Source organism: Parambassis ranga, chromosome 21 (assembly GCF_900634625.1).
Source record: "Parambassis ranga chromosome 21, fParRan2.1, whole genome shotgun sequence".
NCBI classification, from domain to species: domain Eukaryota; kingdom Metazoa; phylum Chordata; class Actinopteri; family Ambassidae; genus Parambassis; species Parambassis ranga.
Window position 1 is genome coordinate 12,858,349 of NC_041041.1, and position 18,803 is coordinate 12,877,151.

The window sequence follows — 18,803 nt, forward strand, 5'->3', positions numbered from 1 at the left end:
GGTGGAATCTGTCATGCTGTATGAAATGAAGTTTGTTCACAGGTCATGTAGAGCACCATAACTATTTCTACTATAACACCCAAAGGGTTGTCAGGTGAATAATTCATCATCTTCTGCATAACCTGTGTAATGTTCCTGCCCTAAAGTAACCCTTCAGTGCATCTCCAACGGGTCTAATGTAACTAAAGTGGTCCCTGAGAGGCTTGGGTACTGACCAAATAATGTTGGTACTAGTGAGGACCAATCAAGCATTTCTAGATGAGGAAACATATGAAAGAAAGACAGAGAGCAAACTAACTGCTGTTTCTCTAAGGCAAGGGCACTTTCTTAGTTGGACAATTTCTTCCAAATCAGATCCACGCCTGACTCCTTCTTAGTATTTGTAAAACATAATAGGACAGTCTAACAAGTGTGGATGGGCACATCATTAACACGTTCCCAGCTGTGCACATTCAAAGGCTTCACAGTCATTGGAACGGTCTTTAAATACATTTTTGATGCATCGTACATTTTGAACTGTGAAGAGTTTCTTCTGTGACTTTGAGAAACATTTATATAATCCCCATAGCTTTTATATGTCCAACAAAGTCAAGACATGCTACAATATTTGTGATGTGAGGCAAAACTGCCAACAGCAATGCATCTCAGCTGAGGAAACATCAGGTCAAAGTCAAAATGATTCGATAAGCTGGAGAGGGTGCTGTATTTGAGAGCGTGGATGTGCTGCAGCTAGTAAAACCTACATATGAGGAGTGTGTTGGACGTCTTAAAGAGCTTTCAGATTAAAATTCTTTGCAATTGTTATTTGAATTTCATTGGAGGAATGCAATTGCGGGTTAAAAAACCAGCACAAACATGGCAGACTAATTTCTAACAGTGTGGGTGTATCAAACTTTAAATTCACTCTGCATAAATATTCTCCAACCAAACGAGCTGACTAACCTGTGACAAGCTCTCGCACTTCAGCATCCACCGTCTTTCTCAGCAGGCGGAGCAGTGCAGGGATGCCTCCCGCGTTCCTCACAGCGATCTTGTTATCATCCATAGCTTTTCCATAAACAAGGTTCCTAAGAGCTCCACAAGAGTTCCTCTGGACCTCCAGGACTTTGTGGTCTAGTAAATCCACCAGGTGTTTAATCCCTCCTAATCGACACACCTGCAGACAGAGATTACACGTTATTATAAAAGGGGGAATAAAGGGTCCGCTAATAAGTTATCATTTTTCTAACATATAGATATACAGAGCAAAATGCATTTATTCATGAGAGGAGACACTTCACATTCCATTTATTCACACCACATTATTTGGAAAAGTGATGCTATTTTCTGTTATACCTACCTAAAAGAGCCTTAATAATAAGAGATAATGGACTACCTCACCTTTAATGTTCGAGAGAAAGAAGACTGTAGCAATGGATTTCGAGTTTTAAAGCTGTTGCTGTATGCAGTGGGTAACACTGCAACAGATTTCATCTCTAAAATTGTGTCAGTACAGCGACTGACTTGAGTTTATTTTAATATACTCACAGTCATCAGCTGTATTGATCATGATGCTAACCAATGGAATTGTGGGTTAAATGCATAAAATCCAAATATGAAACAGGCTAGAGTTCAATTAGCCTAAATATTGGCAATTAGCTGCTAATGGTACCAATAATCTCTTCCAGCAGATTAAAACTATAATCAAGCACAATTACACAAAGCAGGGTGGGTGTTAAATGTTCGTAATGCATGATTTGGGCTGCAATTTTTCTTTTTCAAATAAATACAACCAACCTTTGAGATTTACTTTTTGTATTTGTTGCCCTAATGAGACTGTTTTCACTAAGCCTATAAGACACAGCATGATGATGAGTGGCGCAGACACCTACCTCCGTCTTAACTCGATTATCACCGAAGCACAGGTGCTGCAGATAGGCAGCTGCGTTGGCCTGCACCGAGGGGAAGTGGTGCTGCAGCATGTGAATTACCTCCATCAGCTCTGGGTCACGCCACGCAAACTCTCTAGAAGTACAGGTGGGGGTGAAAAGGTATCAGCGTGATGACAAGAGTCAGAAAGAGTGTTGCCTCCTTAAAAACCACGGCCACTTTTTCCTCTCTGAAAATGAATACTTCAGCACCTTAGGGCAAACTGATAAAGCCAGGAAATTACATTCACATCCGGTTCTATATAACAGTTTGGTCACACTTGGATTACAGATTTTCTGTATGCAGCACGCTAAGAAAAGAAGAGAGGATGGACTGTATCTGGACTGCACTTGAAATGCATGCAATAATAAGTTACAGTTTAAATTGTGTAAGTTGTAGCTATACACATGTATCCCAAACCAGCTTATAAAATGAAATTACTTGTGTCCGAGCAGAAACACCTTTCTCTCTCGCTGTGTGTGAATCACATGCAACAAGACCCCAGCTGGTCACTATAAATCTGTCTTCGAGCCAGAGCTGAAAAATTACACGAGAGGATTTTCCTGGACAAGAAATCTGTGCAAAATATTCTAAAGGAACCTTCACTGTGTTGTACTTCCTGGAAAGACCCAGGTCAGGAAAATCCCTGTGGTGCACTCACTTCTCGTAGTTACATGCTACAGCCTCATACTTTTGTAAACAAAGCTCCCAGTGTGCCGGGTCACAGGTTACGGCAAGTGTCAATCCACTCGCCACACTTCCACACGTCTGTACGACAAGAGCACACACAGCACTTTAGTGCATCTGAGAATCTATTGTTAAGAGGCAAGCTTAATGGCTAGAGCTGAGCGTGTGGCTTCCCAGTGGGGCTCTGTGTTTGAATAGTAAAAGGACACCGATGTTGACCCAGCAGAACAGGGTTGCCTTGTAAGCACAAGCAGTCCCCTTTACCACTATGCTGGTCACTAACCACAGAATAAATCTAACAGTAAAAACTGCTAGAAATGTGAACAGTGCTTACCTGGGATCTTTCTGAATGCTGTCTATTGAAGGGGAGCGGGTGGCACTATCATCCATGACAACAGCCTGCCGAACGTAGTTGGGATCAGAGGGCCGGTACTGCGCTGAGCGATATGGATCAGCATAGGTGGCCGCTGTGTTAAGAGCATAGTTGTTTCTTTGGTAAGTCATTGCACTTCGCTGGCTGGGTGTCCTCTGCAGACTCCCCACACCTGAGGAAGCAAAACAAAAGAGATTAAAAATATCACATGATGCCAAGCATTGTTAGTACAGATTAGCAGTCTTCAAACCTTTTTGCAGCCAAATTCTGAGCTTTGCCCACACTTAGCATACGTCTTTAAAACTAAGCTGAAAATACAAACATGTAGCTGTTCTGTCAGACTCAGCAAATTCTCAAATCTGGAACCAATTAATGACAAGGATAAAACACAGCTCCCAGGGTTGCACAAAGCAGGACTCTTCTCCTTCAAAGACTGCTTTACTTGTCGTTTTGTTTTTACGAGATTGTGTTTAGCCAGAGGGGTCTTGCTGGTTTTCAGAGAGGACAAGGATACTTAACCTGTTTGATGATCCACAAGTTCTTTCTTCACCTCCTTCTTGCTCCTTTGCGAGATTATATTCTTACAGTAACTTATCCAGGAACAGCAGAGAGAATCTGGTAAACCATGACGAGCTCCAAAAACAGTCAAAACATACTGTGCACTAGTAAAGCAGAAGACTCACAAACACAAACATGCTGAGACGTCAGCCCGAGAGCATCCCACTACAGTCATCTTCCCTTGTTATATTTGCTCTGAGTGATTTTATGACCTAGTTTTTTAACACGGTGGGTCACAAACACAGAACTGCGTAAACAAGCTGGTGAGATTTAGCCCTCCTTCTCACCGGAATCACGTGATGTGTGGCAGTGTGACTGCTGTGCCGGTCAGATCTGTATCAGCCATCAGAACTGGGCATGAGCACGCTCAAACTCCCTCCTACCAGGAACCAAGACGTCAACTTGTGGGGCTACTCCAAGAACACAATTTCTCGCATCAGTGCACTTCTATGCTGGGCAGCAGCTCTACTCTGCAAAATGTATCTCCCAGTATGTAACCTTACAGAGCCAAAAAAAAACTGGAAGGCAACTGATAAACAACACAATGCGGTCTTGCAGTTTTAGAAGCACTATTTAAATTTTATTCCTCACCTTTACATAAAAAGGTTGATATTTTTATTTAACATAAAAACCCTGCACCTGCAAAACATTACAGTGCAAGGTCCTCAAACAACCCCAAAATGCAATGCTTGTATGTGTGGCTTCTTCACAGCATCAATAGCATTTATTAGCAATTTATTGGGCTAACCAGAACTCAGGTGTGCCAAGGCACAGGGTGTGTGAGAGAGAGAGAGAGAGAGAGAGAGAGAGAGAGAGAGAGAGAGGGGGGGAAAAGTAAGCATGTGTATCTGAGGCAGGAGAGATGATGAGAGCAGGATGCCAACATCAGGAGATGTGGCAGTGGGTAACCAAGCTGTTGCCTGGCCCCTTCATCCTTCGGTCTCATTCTCTGTGTGACACACGGTTAATGGACTCTTTTGTGGCAGGATGACATATCAGAACCTGCCTATTAACTCATGTCTCGCCGTGTCTACCTGACAGCGGACGGAGGAAGGGGAGGGAGGCAGGCATGGAAAGGATAGCAGAGAAAAGACAAGAAGCAAGACATAACACAAATAGAGCTAAAGGAGAGATGGAAAGACAATGGTGTTCCTAAAGAGAAGACAATACACCGCTGTCAAGGTTAAATAGTAAAGACTAAGAGATATTTGAAGTCAATATCCACTACATAACAAATAGAAAGCAGGAGCCTCTCATCTTGACTGCATGAAGGTACAGAGTGGAGAGAAATGAAGAGAGAAAACGGAGGAAAATAAGAAAACCAGGAGGAGTTTTTTTTTTGGTAGATTTGGGAATAATTGGAGCCTGATTTGTCACACACTTTCAAAACAAAAACTCTGTGTGGCGTCTGTTAGCCACAGCGGGGTTTCCCCCAGCTGCTTTTGCATGGTGCAAAAACTATTGCAGACTGGCATGGGAAGAGATGCATGACTGCAATAAACCTTATTATAACAGGGTTTTGCCTACCACAGATAGGCATAGAAGTATTTCTTGGAGCTAAGTTAAATAAATGTTAAAATAAATAAATATATAAAACAGCTTGTTGGGAAATTTTGTTCTTGCAATGGGACATGACAGTTTTTTTTAATATATTTTAACTAATGTAGGCCATTTTTACTATAACTGTAGAAAACCATGTGGAAACCACCACCAAAACAACAACGCTTCGAATCACTATCACTACTATCCTTAAAAGAAGAAAGTATTAAAAACCAAATAAAAAACATATCCTCTCAACTGAAAAATTGTTCAACTCAGTTACTTTTAAAGGAAGCAGCTACATTTAGAATTAGTTGTACGCATACACAGCAGTAGCTTCTGAATTGTCTGAAAGATGATTCACATCGCTGCAGAAAAATCAGACTGCAAAATGTGGTGTTGTACTATAAAATACTGTGGGACCCACCTGAGGTGCTCCTGTAGAGGGTGCTCTGCTGGGTGTGGCTGGGGCTGCGGTACAATGGACCCTGGAATGTCCGGTCCTCATAAATTGGTGCTATGTGTCGGTCGGGAGACACGGTTGACCGTAAGTCCTGGCCCAGCTGGCTGTGCTGACTGGTGTATGAACTCCTCATTCCTGCAGATGTAATAAAAAAAAATAGCAGATGAGTGTTACAAGTTTATAGAGGAGTTTGCAGACAGATGTTGTGGTCAGTCAATCAGGTCATTAATCACAATTAGCACCTCCATAACAACGTGCAAAAAGTTAAACGACTTGCAAAACTGATGGTAAATTACATGCAGCCATGATGCAAACATGACAGAAATGAACGACATGCTATATTGTATGTTGTTGTTCATACTGGAAACCAGTGACCTGGTAGAAAGTAAAATGTACAACAAAAAACACATGAGTTGACAAAACATGATAATTACCTTTGTAAATCAAAGTATACAGTCTTTACACTGCTACATATACTAAAGTATCCCTCTTTCATGGGTGTTGTCAGTGAGCTCTGCTTTTAGTAGAAGATAATAAATCTGGCTTTAAACGGCTAAAATGAGCCAAGGATGAGGGCTGACTGCAGCCAACAGTGCTTCGCCAGGAAGAATAGGAACCATCAACCACAGCAGATGCTGGGAAACATGTCATACAACAAGCAGCTTCTGTAATCAGACATAAATTATGCTAGCCTGACAGAGGTGGGAGTTCAGTGTGTCTCAGATTCATGCCAGATGTAAAACAATAACAGCACAATGAGGCAATATCCATATCTGCTGTCGATAAAGATTCTCACACATCCAGGTCATTTTCATTCAGGAGGATGAAGCGAGGCAACTGGACTTGTAGACATAATGCAAACATCTGTTGCTCCATACATTTATGACAATTTATGTCACAATGTCAAAAGTATACATGTTAAAATGCATTCTGTGTAAATGTTAATGCATTACATACTGTTGTTATGATGTTTTACAATACAACCATTAAATGGCATTAGCATGTAAGCATATGAATAAATAAAATAAAATGCCAATACTCTTTGCAGGGTGAGAGCTGAGCTACCAGAAATACATTAGATAGGTAGAAACAGCATTAAGAAAAAAAATGGATTAAAACACTGATTGGAAAAAATGTCCCAATTAATTTGACTAGGCGATGGATAATGGGCTGCATAGTTTCTATGAAAATAAGCAGGGCTAATGCTTGAAAATGGACCACACTTATGGGCTGACTCAGCCAATCATTCCCTGATTAAATTAAACCCAGAGCTGTATATGCTATTGTGACACAACAAACCTTTTTTTAAAGGCTCAATAGGGCCAGGCTTTTACTGTTTAATTATTAAGATGGCTTAAATGGGTTAGGCTCTTATGCAATAAAAATGTAGAGGGCACCGTGGATATAAAGATGTTTCCTTTTCTTGTATCTTCACTCTTGTCAAATAAACCCACACAGTTTAAGTGATCTTCATGCCTATGTTTGTGTTAAACCTCACATCAGTGAAGCTCACTACACCGTGAACCCCGGTGGAGCCGTATACAGTTGGCAACTTACTGCTCACTGCACATTTCAGGAGCTCCACAAACGTCACTTGGGCCTTCTCCAACTGCATGAGCCCAGCCCGCTGAACACCAGCTCTGCCATGCAGAACCGGTTAAATGAGGGCATCTTGTCACAGTTTGAGACTGAGGAAATTAATAAATAAGCATATTTTGTCTACCTTTATGAGCAGAGTGGCTCTAGGGGCAGAGTGAGTAAAGACTTTAGATGTAGATTCAGACAGAAGAGTAACCTCTGAAGCATTTAGAAACACAGATGCTGAACACTGAAGGAGAAGCAGGCAGCTGGTTTAAGAAGTTTAGTATTGGTCTCGATTAGTGCAGAAAATATATTTAAGTACTGGTTCACATAGGACTTGTTGAATATTCCCATTAGCCTGTAAGACCAAATACTAGCATACAGACGCATATATTTCACTTACTTATATATATACACTTGATAGTATATAAAGTCAGAAATAGCATGCAGGAGCCCTGGTCATCCCTTTTGTTCGTGTGCTGCAAATGAACTAGAGAAATGTTTGTTTGTGTCCTTAGATGAAGTGTAAAATTAAAGTATTTTTGCAGATCTGAAGTGGTCTCTAATAAGGGAAAATGTTAAGTATAACAACATCACAATATAATATTTTGTGGCCATTTGAACTCTGTTTAAAAGTCGGACTAGACCACCACTTTAAGTGCAGGCAGGTTGTTTAGGCTGGGTAAAATAACAATAATACATGTTTCATACTTTTTAATTAGCTGTTAAAAAAATATGCTTCTAAAAAGTAATGAGCCACTTAATGCAATGCATTTGGAGCAGCTTACAGTGTTTAGACACTCTATGGTGAATGTCTCTTAGCTTTTAGTGTTCTCTTGGCTTGGCATGGCTTGATGCTAAATAAACCGTTGCAGCCATAATATTTGCAGCTGATTCACAATATCAGGCTAACGTATGGGTTCTATTAAAATTCTCAAAAACATACAGTATAAACAAACAGTTTAAAATTTGGGGCATGCAATATGGAGAGTAAAACTGAGCAAAAAAAAGAAGAGTAATTCTGCTGCTGTGTGCAGTAGTGGCACACTCAATAGCCCAGGAAGCCTTTCACTCTGTGGCAGCGCACACAATAGCGAGTAGCAGCAGCTTGGCAGGAAATCAGTTCAGCTTCTCTTGTTCAAAGGTTTGAAGGGGGTAAGGATATGGAGAGAGAAGAGGTAGTGGGAAGACTTCAGGAAAAGAAAAGCAGCAGAAAATATAAGAGGGGATGGGAGAAAAAGGATGAAAATGAAAGGAGGGTTAATGAGGCCATCTAGGACCACCAGAGACTCCTCGTCCCATGTAAAGCCTGGCCACATAAACCGGGGCTTTTGGCACAGCTGTGACCAAGTGAGAGGGACAGAATCTCCCAGGCACAGGAGCCTTCATGCGTATCTCTCCCTCTCAGCAGCCTGACTCCTGAAAGCAGCAACATTCAAACAACCTTAGAGGAGGCTAATCTGTCTGCCTTCTTTATTCTGTTCCCCTGATAGAAGGGCTGCAGTCACTTCTAAAAGCATCTGCAAATTGTCAGGGAGAAATAACATACTGCTGTCCATTGAGGATGAATGGCCCACATTCCTGCTGCGTTATAGTCATTTAATTCTCCCCCTCAGTCCTCTCACCGTGGCTTTAACAGATTACACTTGGCAGAGGCTAGATGAAGGGCGGTGGCGGCTTGGCGCGTGCTCGCTCCAGAGAAACAAACACTTAAATGGATGCAGCTGAAAGCATTCCTCAACTGAAATTATTTTCCAAAAAAGCCATTTCTAAACAAACTGAAATCTTTAAATAAAACTGTGATGAGATATCAGAAAACCATTATACATACAAATGAGAATCGTGGTAAAAATAGGCAAGATAAGAGCGAACATGGAGACATGCCATTTCCTCTTGCTCTCTTTTTGTCCCACTCTGCTCTGAAAATGGACATTGAGTGTAACGAGCACATTATTAAGGACAATTTGTCTTCATTTTTCAGCAGCAGAGGAAAGCTATGACAACCTGCCAGTGACAGTGCAGGGGAGGGGAGTCAGGTGGGTGGGCAAAGGAATGCAGTCAGGAATAAAAAAATGAAACTTAACAAAAAGGGGCAGGAGTCAACAAAATGTGTGACGAAGCAGGAACATGCTGAGGCCAGGATGAAAAATATATAGTGTCACAGACAGAAAACCACCACCAGATTGGGGTGCTGCAACACACTTGCCAAATGCTCCAAATTCAGCCGGATCATCCCATTTCCCACTACACGATGGCTCATCAGACACTTGTAACAAATTACTGTGATAAAAGCAAAGTGCAGATGATGTGTTTGTGAGAAAAGCGAGACAGTGGGAGGAGGGGGAAGGGGGGAAAGAGTGAGACCAAAACAAGAGAGAAAGAGATGAGGGAGGAGGAGGATGTAGGAGGGATGCTTTACCAGAAAGAGAGAGAGAGCAGAAAAGAAGACTGTTGCCGCAGTCTGCTAAGAAAACTGAAACCCCCTTTTGTATCTGCTGGACACATTATCAGTCATTGCAGCCACATGTGTGTAGCTGAACCAGACTATAAAATCAGCTTAAAACATGAACTTTCACAATGAAAAAAAAAATCAGAAGGATTAACAGTTTCTAAACCATTTCAAATAATAAGGCCAAGAAATTAACAAAACTAAAATCATATCATCCCACTGACTACAGAAACAGCATGTGGCCCCAGAGGTGTAACAACATTACTACAACACAAGCAGAAAGACTCTCGACGAGTCACAAAACTCTCTAAACCTCTAAATTCTCTTTCCCAAAGACAGTGCTCTAAATCCGCAGAGCAGCTTGGGATATTTCTACTACAATTAACACGTAGACATAACTGAGTGAAATGATTAGACCGGTAAATAAAAGATGCACATGCAACACCTAGATGTTAACACGACAAGAGTGGGAATGACTGAAAAGCGGTGGAGCACAACAACCAAGTTCACCTTGAATGTCACCATCAACGAGGGCATCTGAGGACATCCCCATGCAGCATGAAGCCAACAGGAAATGAGTCAATTAAAATACAGTAGTATCACTGATTTGCTAAGTGAGAGCTTATTTTCACACACATTTTACCAAAATATGAACAAAGCTGTGATTTGTATTATCCTTAGGTGTTGTTTTTTATGTAAAGCAGATAGCTTAACCTCAGAGTCTGGAAAGAGTGAGCACTAAATTGGCCTCTTTCTGGTGCCCTGGGGGAAATCTGGTCGGCTCCAGATTAGAACAAGATACATGTTTTGTTAGAAAACACTACGCCAGCTCTCATTTTTCTCATTCTCTGAAAAGGATGACACATAAAAACTAGTTTGGGTAAGCAGGTTCTTCAATAATTATCTTCCTGATCTGTGGAATAAATCACACACACAAGCAAGCAAACACACCCACACCAACACCACACACAGTTGTAGAGCCACCTCATTTTTCCCCTCAGTGATTACCCACAATATAGCCTTGATAATGCACCCATCAAAATAATGGATTTGGAAAGAACTCCATTATGAGTAGTGAAAATGTTTTCTTCTACCTTCTCCATTTTTTCACTACATCAGGACACCTCCTCATGTGTATGATTAAATTATGTGCCACCAACCTGAAAACAAATACTGTCTCTGAATAACCGCCGCATACAAATAACGTCAACCAGGATGATTGATTCTTCAGATAACAGTGATTAAAGGTCTTGGTGGTGCCCAGTGGTCACCTTGGTGATGTAGAAGTGTGTTGGTGCACTGTGACTAGGGTTGGGCGATATTGGCAAAAAAATTAATCACGATTAATTGTGGCATTTAGCCGATAACGATTAATTTGACGATTAATTGATGACAGTTGCACTGACATGTTTTTGACTCTAAATTGGCACAGTGTTCTAGCATGATACCGACAAATTATCAGTCAAGTTAACTACTTCATTCTAACAGGTTAAGCTGGTGATTAGGCACCAACCAGCCATGGAAATATGTATTGATAATATTGAGGCACAAACTGCTTCAAAATAATAATGAAGCAAACATTTAAAGTAACTTTGTCCTTCAAATGTTTTTATCTTAAGGTCACAAAGCATGTCAACATTAAAATTAAACAGACAAATAGACAAACAAAGTTCAGAAAAGTCACATCAGTGATTATTTCAAGTTAAAACAATGTGTCTGTGCAAATGAACCTGTGACTGAATATGTCCCACACTAGTGCATGTTTTCACTCAGACTGTAGAACAGCAGCAGAAAAAACAAACAAACAAACAAACCGGACAATTTCACATTTAAATGTGTGTCTGTGCAAATCAACCTGCGTTGCGTTCTTCCAGCGCTTCGTTTGGTCGTAAGCAGCACGATGACTAAACGTACCGCGGATTCTCGGCTGAGTGGGATTCTTTCCAATATCTGCTGGAGGAGACTTCGCTGTTGTAATGTTTCCTATGTTGCTGTGGAGTCCGTAAATAAAGATCGGAGTTCATTCCTTTGATACGAGCAATAATTCAGTTACTATAGCAACAACCAACGCTACACGCGTCACCTAATGCATGTCGCGGCTCTATATACAGCTGTAGTGTAGTGTTGTGTCCTCGCTGCGCTTTCTTCGTGCTCGGGCTTATGGTGACAGACGTTGAACTTATGTTAGGAACGTGCTGCTCCGCATTATTTAACTGAACACCACTGCCTTTTTATTGTTATTGTGGGCTCACATGTGCGCGGGTGATGGTGAGACTACGCCGCACACAAAAATGCGTCATCATGACGAGGCACTAATCGCCGTAATCGATAAGTGGCAAATATTAATCGATTACAGTTTTTCTGACGATTAATTGCACACGATACGATTTTGCACAAGCCTAACTGTGACATCACTGCTGGGTGTTTGTATGTAACACTGGCCGGTCTTACACTGCAGCCATACAGCCTATCAGGATTTACTGCATAACGTTTTTCTATTCGCTTTTATGGGTTTTTCACAAGCAGCTAAAATACACATCAAACATTCCAATCTATTGTTAACAGCAAAACCAATCTGCTATGTGCTTTCAGCTAATATTTGTCTTCTAGCAAGAACCAAGTTTTGAATACACTCCAGCACAACTACTGACCTCACAATCTTTCTTGTCTTTCAGATATTGAAAGAAAAAAAAGAGCCAAAAAGCTACATACCAACAAAATATACAAAAGATTATCACTGTTTACTCAGAGCCTTGAGAACTGAGAGAAGTTTAGCATGAAAAGTAAAAACACAATCTAATAAAGGGCGTCTTAAGAGTAAAAGTGTTAGAGGTTGTGTTATGCTTTGAATAACAAATCTTGTTGAAACACCGTTTTTAAAAAATACTCTGTAGGTAAATTGACTCAGTCTTTTCCCTAATCATACATCCACACACAGATAAACAACACAGTGATCGACTCTGATTTGACAGGAGATATTTCAGTATCAACTCTTTGCCCTTTGACTTTTATAAAGCACTCCAAATAGCTATGTGTGTGTTTGTGTCTGTGTATATGCAAGCACCTGTGAGGCTGTCAGGTCGCGTCATCCTCTCGTAAATGTCGTAACTCTGGGGTCCATATGGGTCAGTGTTGTGGATCAGGGAGCGGGGTAGAGTGGAGCTATAGTGCTGGGGCACAGCAGTCATACTGGCCCTGACTGGAGACGATGAGTGAGTAGGCTGCTTGGTCAGTGGAGAGTTCATATTGTCCACCATCGTTAAAGGTGAGCCCATGCGGCCCGATGATGACCCAGCAGAGGCCTGATAGGGTGAGGTGGTGCGGCTAGCGCTGCCAGATCGTGAGTTTGTGGAGCCCATGCGTCGCAGTGCGGCAGGGGAGTTTTTCAGGGTGGAGTAGGGTGAGCCAGTGCCACCGCCACCAGAGGTGCTGCTGCGCTGGGCTGTGGGCAGGGTTGTGGAGTAGATGCTGGAAAGAGGCTTGGGTTCTGTTACAATAGGTGAGCCGTAGGAACTGCCGACTGAGGTACGCAGAGAGCCACGGGAGGGGGACACACCGCTGGCGTAGGCTGGCGAATGAGAGCGAGAAGGCACTGAACTCACCCTTCGCATAGCACGGCCAGGCACTGCTGTTGTGACAGTAGGAACCTGCAAGTCAGAAAATTGTGCATTATTTTTTTGTAAATCCATTAAAAACATAAAAATAATGTCGACAATGACATGCTAAACAACACAGCATTACATACACAAATTCATCACAGGGTATGACTTTACTCTGGGCCATATTTATTTTCCCACCCCCCTCTATAGTGTGATAACAACATTTGGTTTCTCAGCGGTCTCTGTGTACAAAGCTGTATGAAGCATGATTATGTTGTGGTGCTTAGAGCACCATGCCGTCTGTCCCTTTAAGCTTTACATTGCTTTATACACAGAACATGTAACAGCCATTTTGGCACAATTAAATCTGATGACAACGTCAACATTGTGAGAAGGTGTACGATAAGATATATATCGACACGACAAACAACAACCCTGTATGCTATACATGTAGTGAAGCGTCAGTAGCGTCAGTACCTGGGCAGAAGTCTGGCCCTCAGCCCTGGCATTCCTCCGCAGGGTGCCAGTGCCAGCCCCGGGAAAGGAGTGCTGCATCCTCAGCTCAGCCTTGCCCAGGTTCTGGCTGCTGAGGTTGCCGCTGCTGGCATCCTGGTAGCCACTGTCCGAGTAAGAGTTCATCTGAGTTGAGCTACATGAATTCCCTGCAGACCCTGAGAAAGAGCGAGAGCGCGACAGACACGAATGAAACGAAGGGACAGAGGACAGGGAAGGGTTAGACGCACAGGAGACAGACATATCGTAAAAGGTTTCATAACAGACATGACCTTTACCTGGGTAGCCTAACTAATGACAAATGGCAAAGCAGGGGAATAACAGCTCTGCCACCCTATTATTCAGTCTACCGTGATACATCATTCAGGCTTTCATAACCCGTGATGAGAGTTCAGTTTTAGGGACACTTCAGGGACAAAAAGACCACAATTCAAGAAAAACTGCCTGGGTGATCAAAAGTGAAGTAAAGAAATCATTTGCAGATGTAAACTGCAGTCAGTGTAGTGGGAGAATGCTGAGAGGTGAAAGAAAGAGGGCAGGAGAGAGGAGTGCAGAAGACAGAGAGAAGGCAATAACAGACCCTCACTTTCATGAAGGGAGGACCGCTCCGGGGAGTACAGAGACACCTGCTCTGATTCAGTCCTGATGCGGTAGCTGGGCGACTGGGAGCTGTCAGTCACCCGAGACTTGGTGTCCCCTGAGGCGGAGGCATCTAAGAAGACACAGCAAAGCACAAAGTCAGAGAGGAAAAGCTTGGAGTCTGAGACAATCACAGAGTGTGCAACTAAAAGATTAGAATAGTTGTTAAAGAAGTCAACTTTTTGTGTGTGTTTGGAAGCGAGAGGAAACAATGACAGACCATTATTTCTGGAACATTACTTTCACACTTGTGTACAGTTGGAGTCATTAAATTTTACTGCTATTCTAATTTGGGAAGTCAAAAATTAGGTAGCGTGTCACCTCGACTGTGGGCTCAGCCATTCCCCAAATAGTTTCACTGCTCTAACATTTCTCCACGCCCCCCTCTTTTCATGCACAACAACAACCAGAGTGGCAAAGAGAAACTAATGTGCCTGTGCACAATATTTTCCCACTGTCACAATCTAGTTAGGCATGACCAGAGTCAATGGGCTTCCCAGCAGTCATTAGAACGATAGACAGGGATCGGACGGGCCAGCTCTGGCAGCCAGGTCTGTCAAATCCTGTCTGGTTAGCTAGTGTGTGAATGAAAGCCGAATCCCTTAAAGGAGCCGCCTCCTTGCCAAAGCTGACCTGCTGAATAAATCTGTTGACACATCGGCCTAGTGTGTTTGACAACCTGCCATCGTGCACTCCCACCTCTGGACTTCTAAGGGCGCCTGCCAGTTTACAGATGGGATTGACTCAAGCCAAACTAAAACAAGTTTTAACGTTATAATGTCAGAATACACACTGGGCATGGCCTGCTGTGAAAAGCCACACACATTTAAGTCTATTGTTGGTCCTGTTTTTCCAATTTGTTTTGTCTTTTTCTTAGGAAAATATTGTTGTAGTTACAACTGAAGTGGAAGTAGTATAGATTCATATAAAATATCTCAACATTCCATGGTCTTAAAGCACTTACAGTAGAACAAGGAGATGGTCCTACAAGATTAAAAAGTATGTGTCCTCTAAAGCTTAATAGTGACAAAACTTCTACCCCCTGTCCACTTGCATTCTGGCAGTGACTCTCTACCACAATGTTTTCCCACTGTGCCTTATTTGATGAATGAGATGCCAAAAAGACAGAACAAAGGTGGAACAGGAGGAGAATGAGACTCCAAGCAAAGAAAAAGACAGAACCCTTTGTCAGAAAATCACTCCTCATATTTGTTTGTGTGATGACTTTGAAAACTTATCTGACAGTTGAATGTTTATTTCTACGGCTCTCCCTGACTTTAGTAAGCCCACTGAAGCTGCCCGCTCCAAAGCATTTTTGTGACTTTTAATGCAATAGATAAGACTGTATAATATTACTAGCCAGGGTCTGCAGACCAGCATCCCCTCAGTTCCATCTATTTTATTCATATTTTAAGGTATTTCCTTGATTTGAAAATAAGCTTTGTCTAAGCTTTCTCTAACCCTAGCGGGAAAATGATGCAAAGTAATTTTCTGTAATTTTCAGAAAATACCTATGATTTAACTACAGTACAATGATGACATGACATTATATGAGAGAGACTGGTCAGGCTAGGTCAATCCTAATAGTAGTAGGAATTATTTTGACACAAAAGTGGCTTCAAACAGCTACAAATGCTATGTTTACTGGTATCCCAGATATGGGGGTTCAAGTAGAGAGCTGGTCAGGGTGACTTGGTGAAATGACTGGCATTATGTAGTGACATAAGTTGTAATTTCTGCAACATGCTTTATCTTTTACAAATATTGTGAGTTTTTTAATATAGTAAAATGCCATCATAAAGAGAACAGAATGTCTGAAAAAGAGCCATTGTCCTCTGCTCTCAGAGGACAATACGCTGACTCTTTCCAGGGCTAAAAGACTTGTTTCAACAGTAACACGTCTATCCCAAATACTAAGACATACACTAGCAAATGCAGCCAATAAGCCTCACAGACAATTGTGGCCCAATGCACACATTTATAGTTGAATTCTTTTGACTATCATTTATCATCTACAGTACAATGAGAAATCAATACAAAGCAAAACAGTGATTGTGATTAGTCCCTGATGCTGTTCCAACACTAATGAAATGCATTCAGCAAGGAAATGGGGGAAGCAAATGAGAAAGTGTGTAGTATTAATATTCCCACCGCATATGTACAACTAGAGGCCCCCATAGGCTCTTCTGACAGGATCGACAATAAAAGATTAATGACCATTTCAGCCATTCAACATTCAACTGTGCGATTAATAAGCCATGAAAGACATTAGCAAATTCAATTTATTATCTGATCACTCCTAAAGATCCTTGAAGGATGCAGGCTAAACAAACAGACCACAGAGAGGGCTGAGAGAAATCCCTCCACTACACCTGTCTAACTATTTAAAACACAAACATGCCTGGAGCTCCTTACTGCTTGGCTGAAAAGGCTTCTAGTAGCAATGATTACTGTGGAAGTATAAGACATGTCCGTGCAGCAACTCAATATACATACAGTTTTAGTGAGGATTGCAAAGCACACAGCTGAACAGTTATAGACTGTAACAACATGTATTGTTAATTTATGATTGTGAGTAGACTGTACTCTCATACTACGTCATATCATATATAGTTAATTCATTGGAGAAGTAAAGATTATGAACACAGGATAGCATTGTTGACATGTATTCTCACTCAAGGTCTTGGTGTTACCTATTATGTCCTCAAACAGAAAGTTAAATGAATGAATGTATAGTGAAAGCAGTTTCACACAGGATAGACACACAGGTTGTATCAAACCTGTAGAGAGCTAACCTAAATAAGGCTATATTTTTGTATTAGATGGTATCCACAGCAACAAATGTCCCAGAGAAAGTAGGTGGCCCTGTGGCCTATTATGTTACAGCGATGAGAGAAGAGTCATTTATTGTTTGACATCAACTGTTGCATAACCAGAGCAACAAGTTTATTATTAAGTAATTTCACGTATAAGTAAACACTGAAATGACCTTCTACCAATGCTATTATAATCTGAATGCATACAGACATGGTACAAACTGAAAAACGAACACAATACAATCACTGTGGATTTTTTAGCGACATACCTGCAGTTCTCCAAGGCAAGGACTTCTCAGAGGAGCTGTATAAGGGAAAAAAAAACAAAAGATGGAAGAGTGAATAAATACACAACAAACCGGAAATGCCATAAAAAATGTGAGACAGGAGTGAATCTATCTGGAAGACACCGCTTCAGACTTCATATATACTTCTTTATAGGGAGCATTTAAACACAGGTTCACCTTTTAAATTAAACAGCTCGGAGGATCAGAGTACACTATTTCATGTTTACAACTCATGTTAAGTTTATCTAGACCTAAAGGTGTCAGTGAGTGTTTTGTTTGAGCACTGACAAAAAATGTTTTGGACTGGAAGCAGTTTTTCCACGTTCGGGTTTAATAGTCATGCTGCACAGCCTGATGGGAGCTGAACACATGTCAAGCAATGCTACTGTAGATTCACACACTCTGTCTTTCAAGCTCACTGTCTTGACATTGTGACATAATCCTGACGTGCATGCCAGTATTTATTGCAGTGAGGGGCAGAATCTAACACAGGTAGTCAGTCTTCAAGGAATGATGCAAGAGAATAGTGGTCCAGCTTTAGGGTGATTACATTTTGTGTCTATTATTCAGGGATAAACCACTGAATGCCAAGCAACAGAAACAGAAAGAATCTAGGGAGTGTTAGCTGTGACAGGTGATGAACGATCCAGGACCAGCAGCTCATCAATGTGAGCTCTGAGCCGGATATTAGCTTCTCTTTGTTGGCTCCCTAAAAAATCATGAATAGAATTTTAAATTCTTGTTCTTGTGTACAAAGCCCTTAAAGGCCAGACTTTGTTGCATCTTAAGAACTCATTCTGGCACAAATTTGCTCTGAGAATACAGGTGTGGCTGTGGTTGATGGGAAAAGTGGAATAGGATGGATAACCTTCAGCTATCTACCACCTGTCCTGTGGAATTAGGAGGGTGGACAGCATTTCTAATTTTAGGATTAGGCTTTTTTGATAAAACGTACAGTTGCTGCTGGCTCAAGTGATCCTGAACCATTCCTTAAGCTGCTATATCCACAGGATACCCGGAGACCTCCAATAACACACTAAGCAACTCTCATCTCTTACATTCATATACCACTATTAAATGCCAATAACTCTGTGTCTCCTTTATTCCCATTAGACTGTTCTTTTTCCTTTCTATCCTCTCTGTGTGTACCTCTCTGCAGGTATCCCTTTCTCCTGAGCTGCATATTTCTGATCTCCAGTTACTGTTCCCACCAGCCTGCTCATTCTTTGTAGTTTGCTGCTTTTCAAACACTCATTTCTCCCTCTCTCTCTCGCTCTCTCTCTCGCTCTCTCTCCCTGCTCTCCTCTCACCCCAGCCGGTCGAGGCAGATGGCTGCCCACCCTGAATCTGGTTCGTCAGAGGTTTCTTCCTGTCAAAGGGGAGGTTTTCCT

The 18,803-nt window shown here is 41.7% G+C and overlaps 1 protein-coding gene across 5 annotated transcripts in view; it reads right to left on the reverse strand.

The window, feature by feature from the left end:
* Positions 1–18,803, reverse strand: part of pkp4 (plakophilin 4) — a 64,450-nt gene that overhangs the window by 12,537 nt on the left and 33,110 nt on the right. For 3 of the 5 annotated variants that reach the window (XM_028393160.1, XM_028393158.1, XM_028393162.1), the window contains 8 exons: positions 17,395–17,429; positions 14,251–14,382; positions 13,635–13,828; positions 12,623–13,205; positions 5,493–5,663; positions 2,930–3,140; positions 1,872–2,004; positions 943–1,156 (listed from right to left, as the gene is read on the reverse strand). In XM_028393160.1, coding sequence (XP_028248961.1) covers positions 943–1,156; positions 1,872–2,004; positions 2,930–3,140; positions 5,493–5,663; positions 12,623–13,205; positions 13,635–13,828; positions 14,251–14,382; positions 17,395–17,429 — 1,673 coding nt within the window. The remainder of the gene's footprint in view (positions 1–942; positions 1,157–1,871; positions 2,005–2,929; positions 3,141–5,492; positions 5,664–12,622; positions 13,206–13,634; positions 13,829–14,250; positions 14,383–17,394; positions 17,430–18,803) is intronic. The other 2 variants (XM_028393161.1, XM_028393159.1) reach the window with 1 other exon arrangement.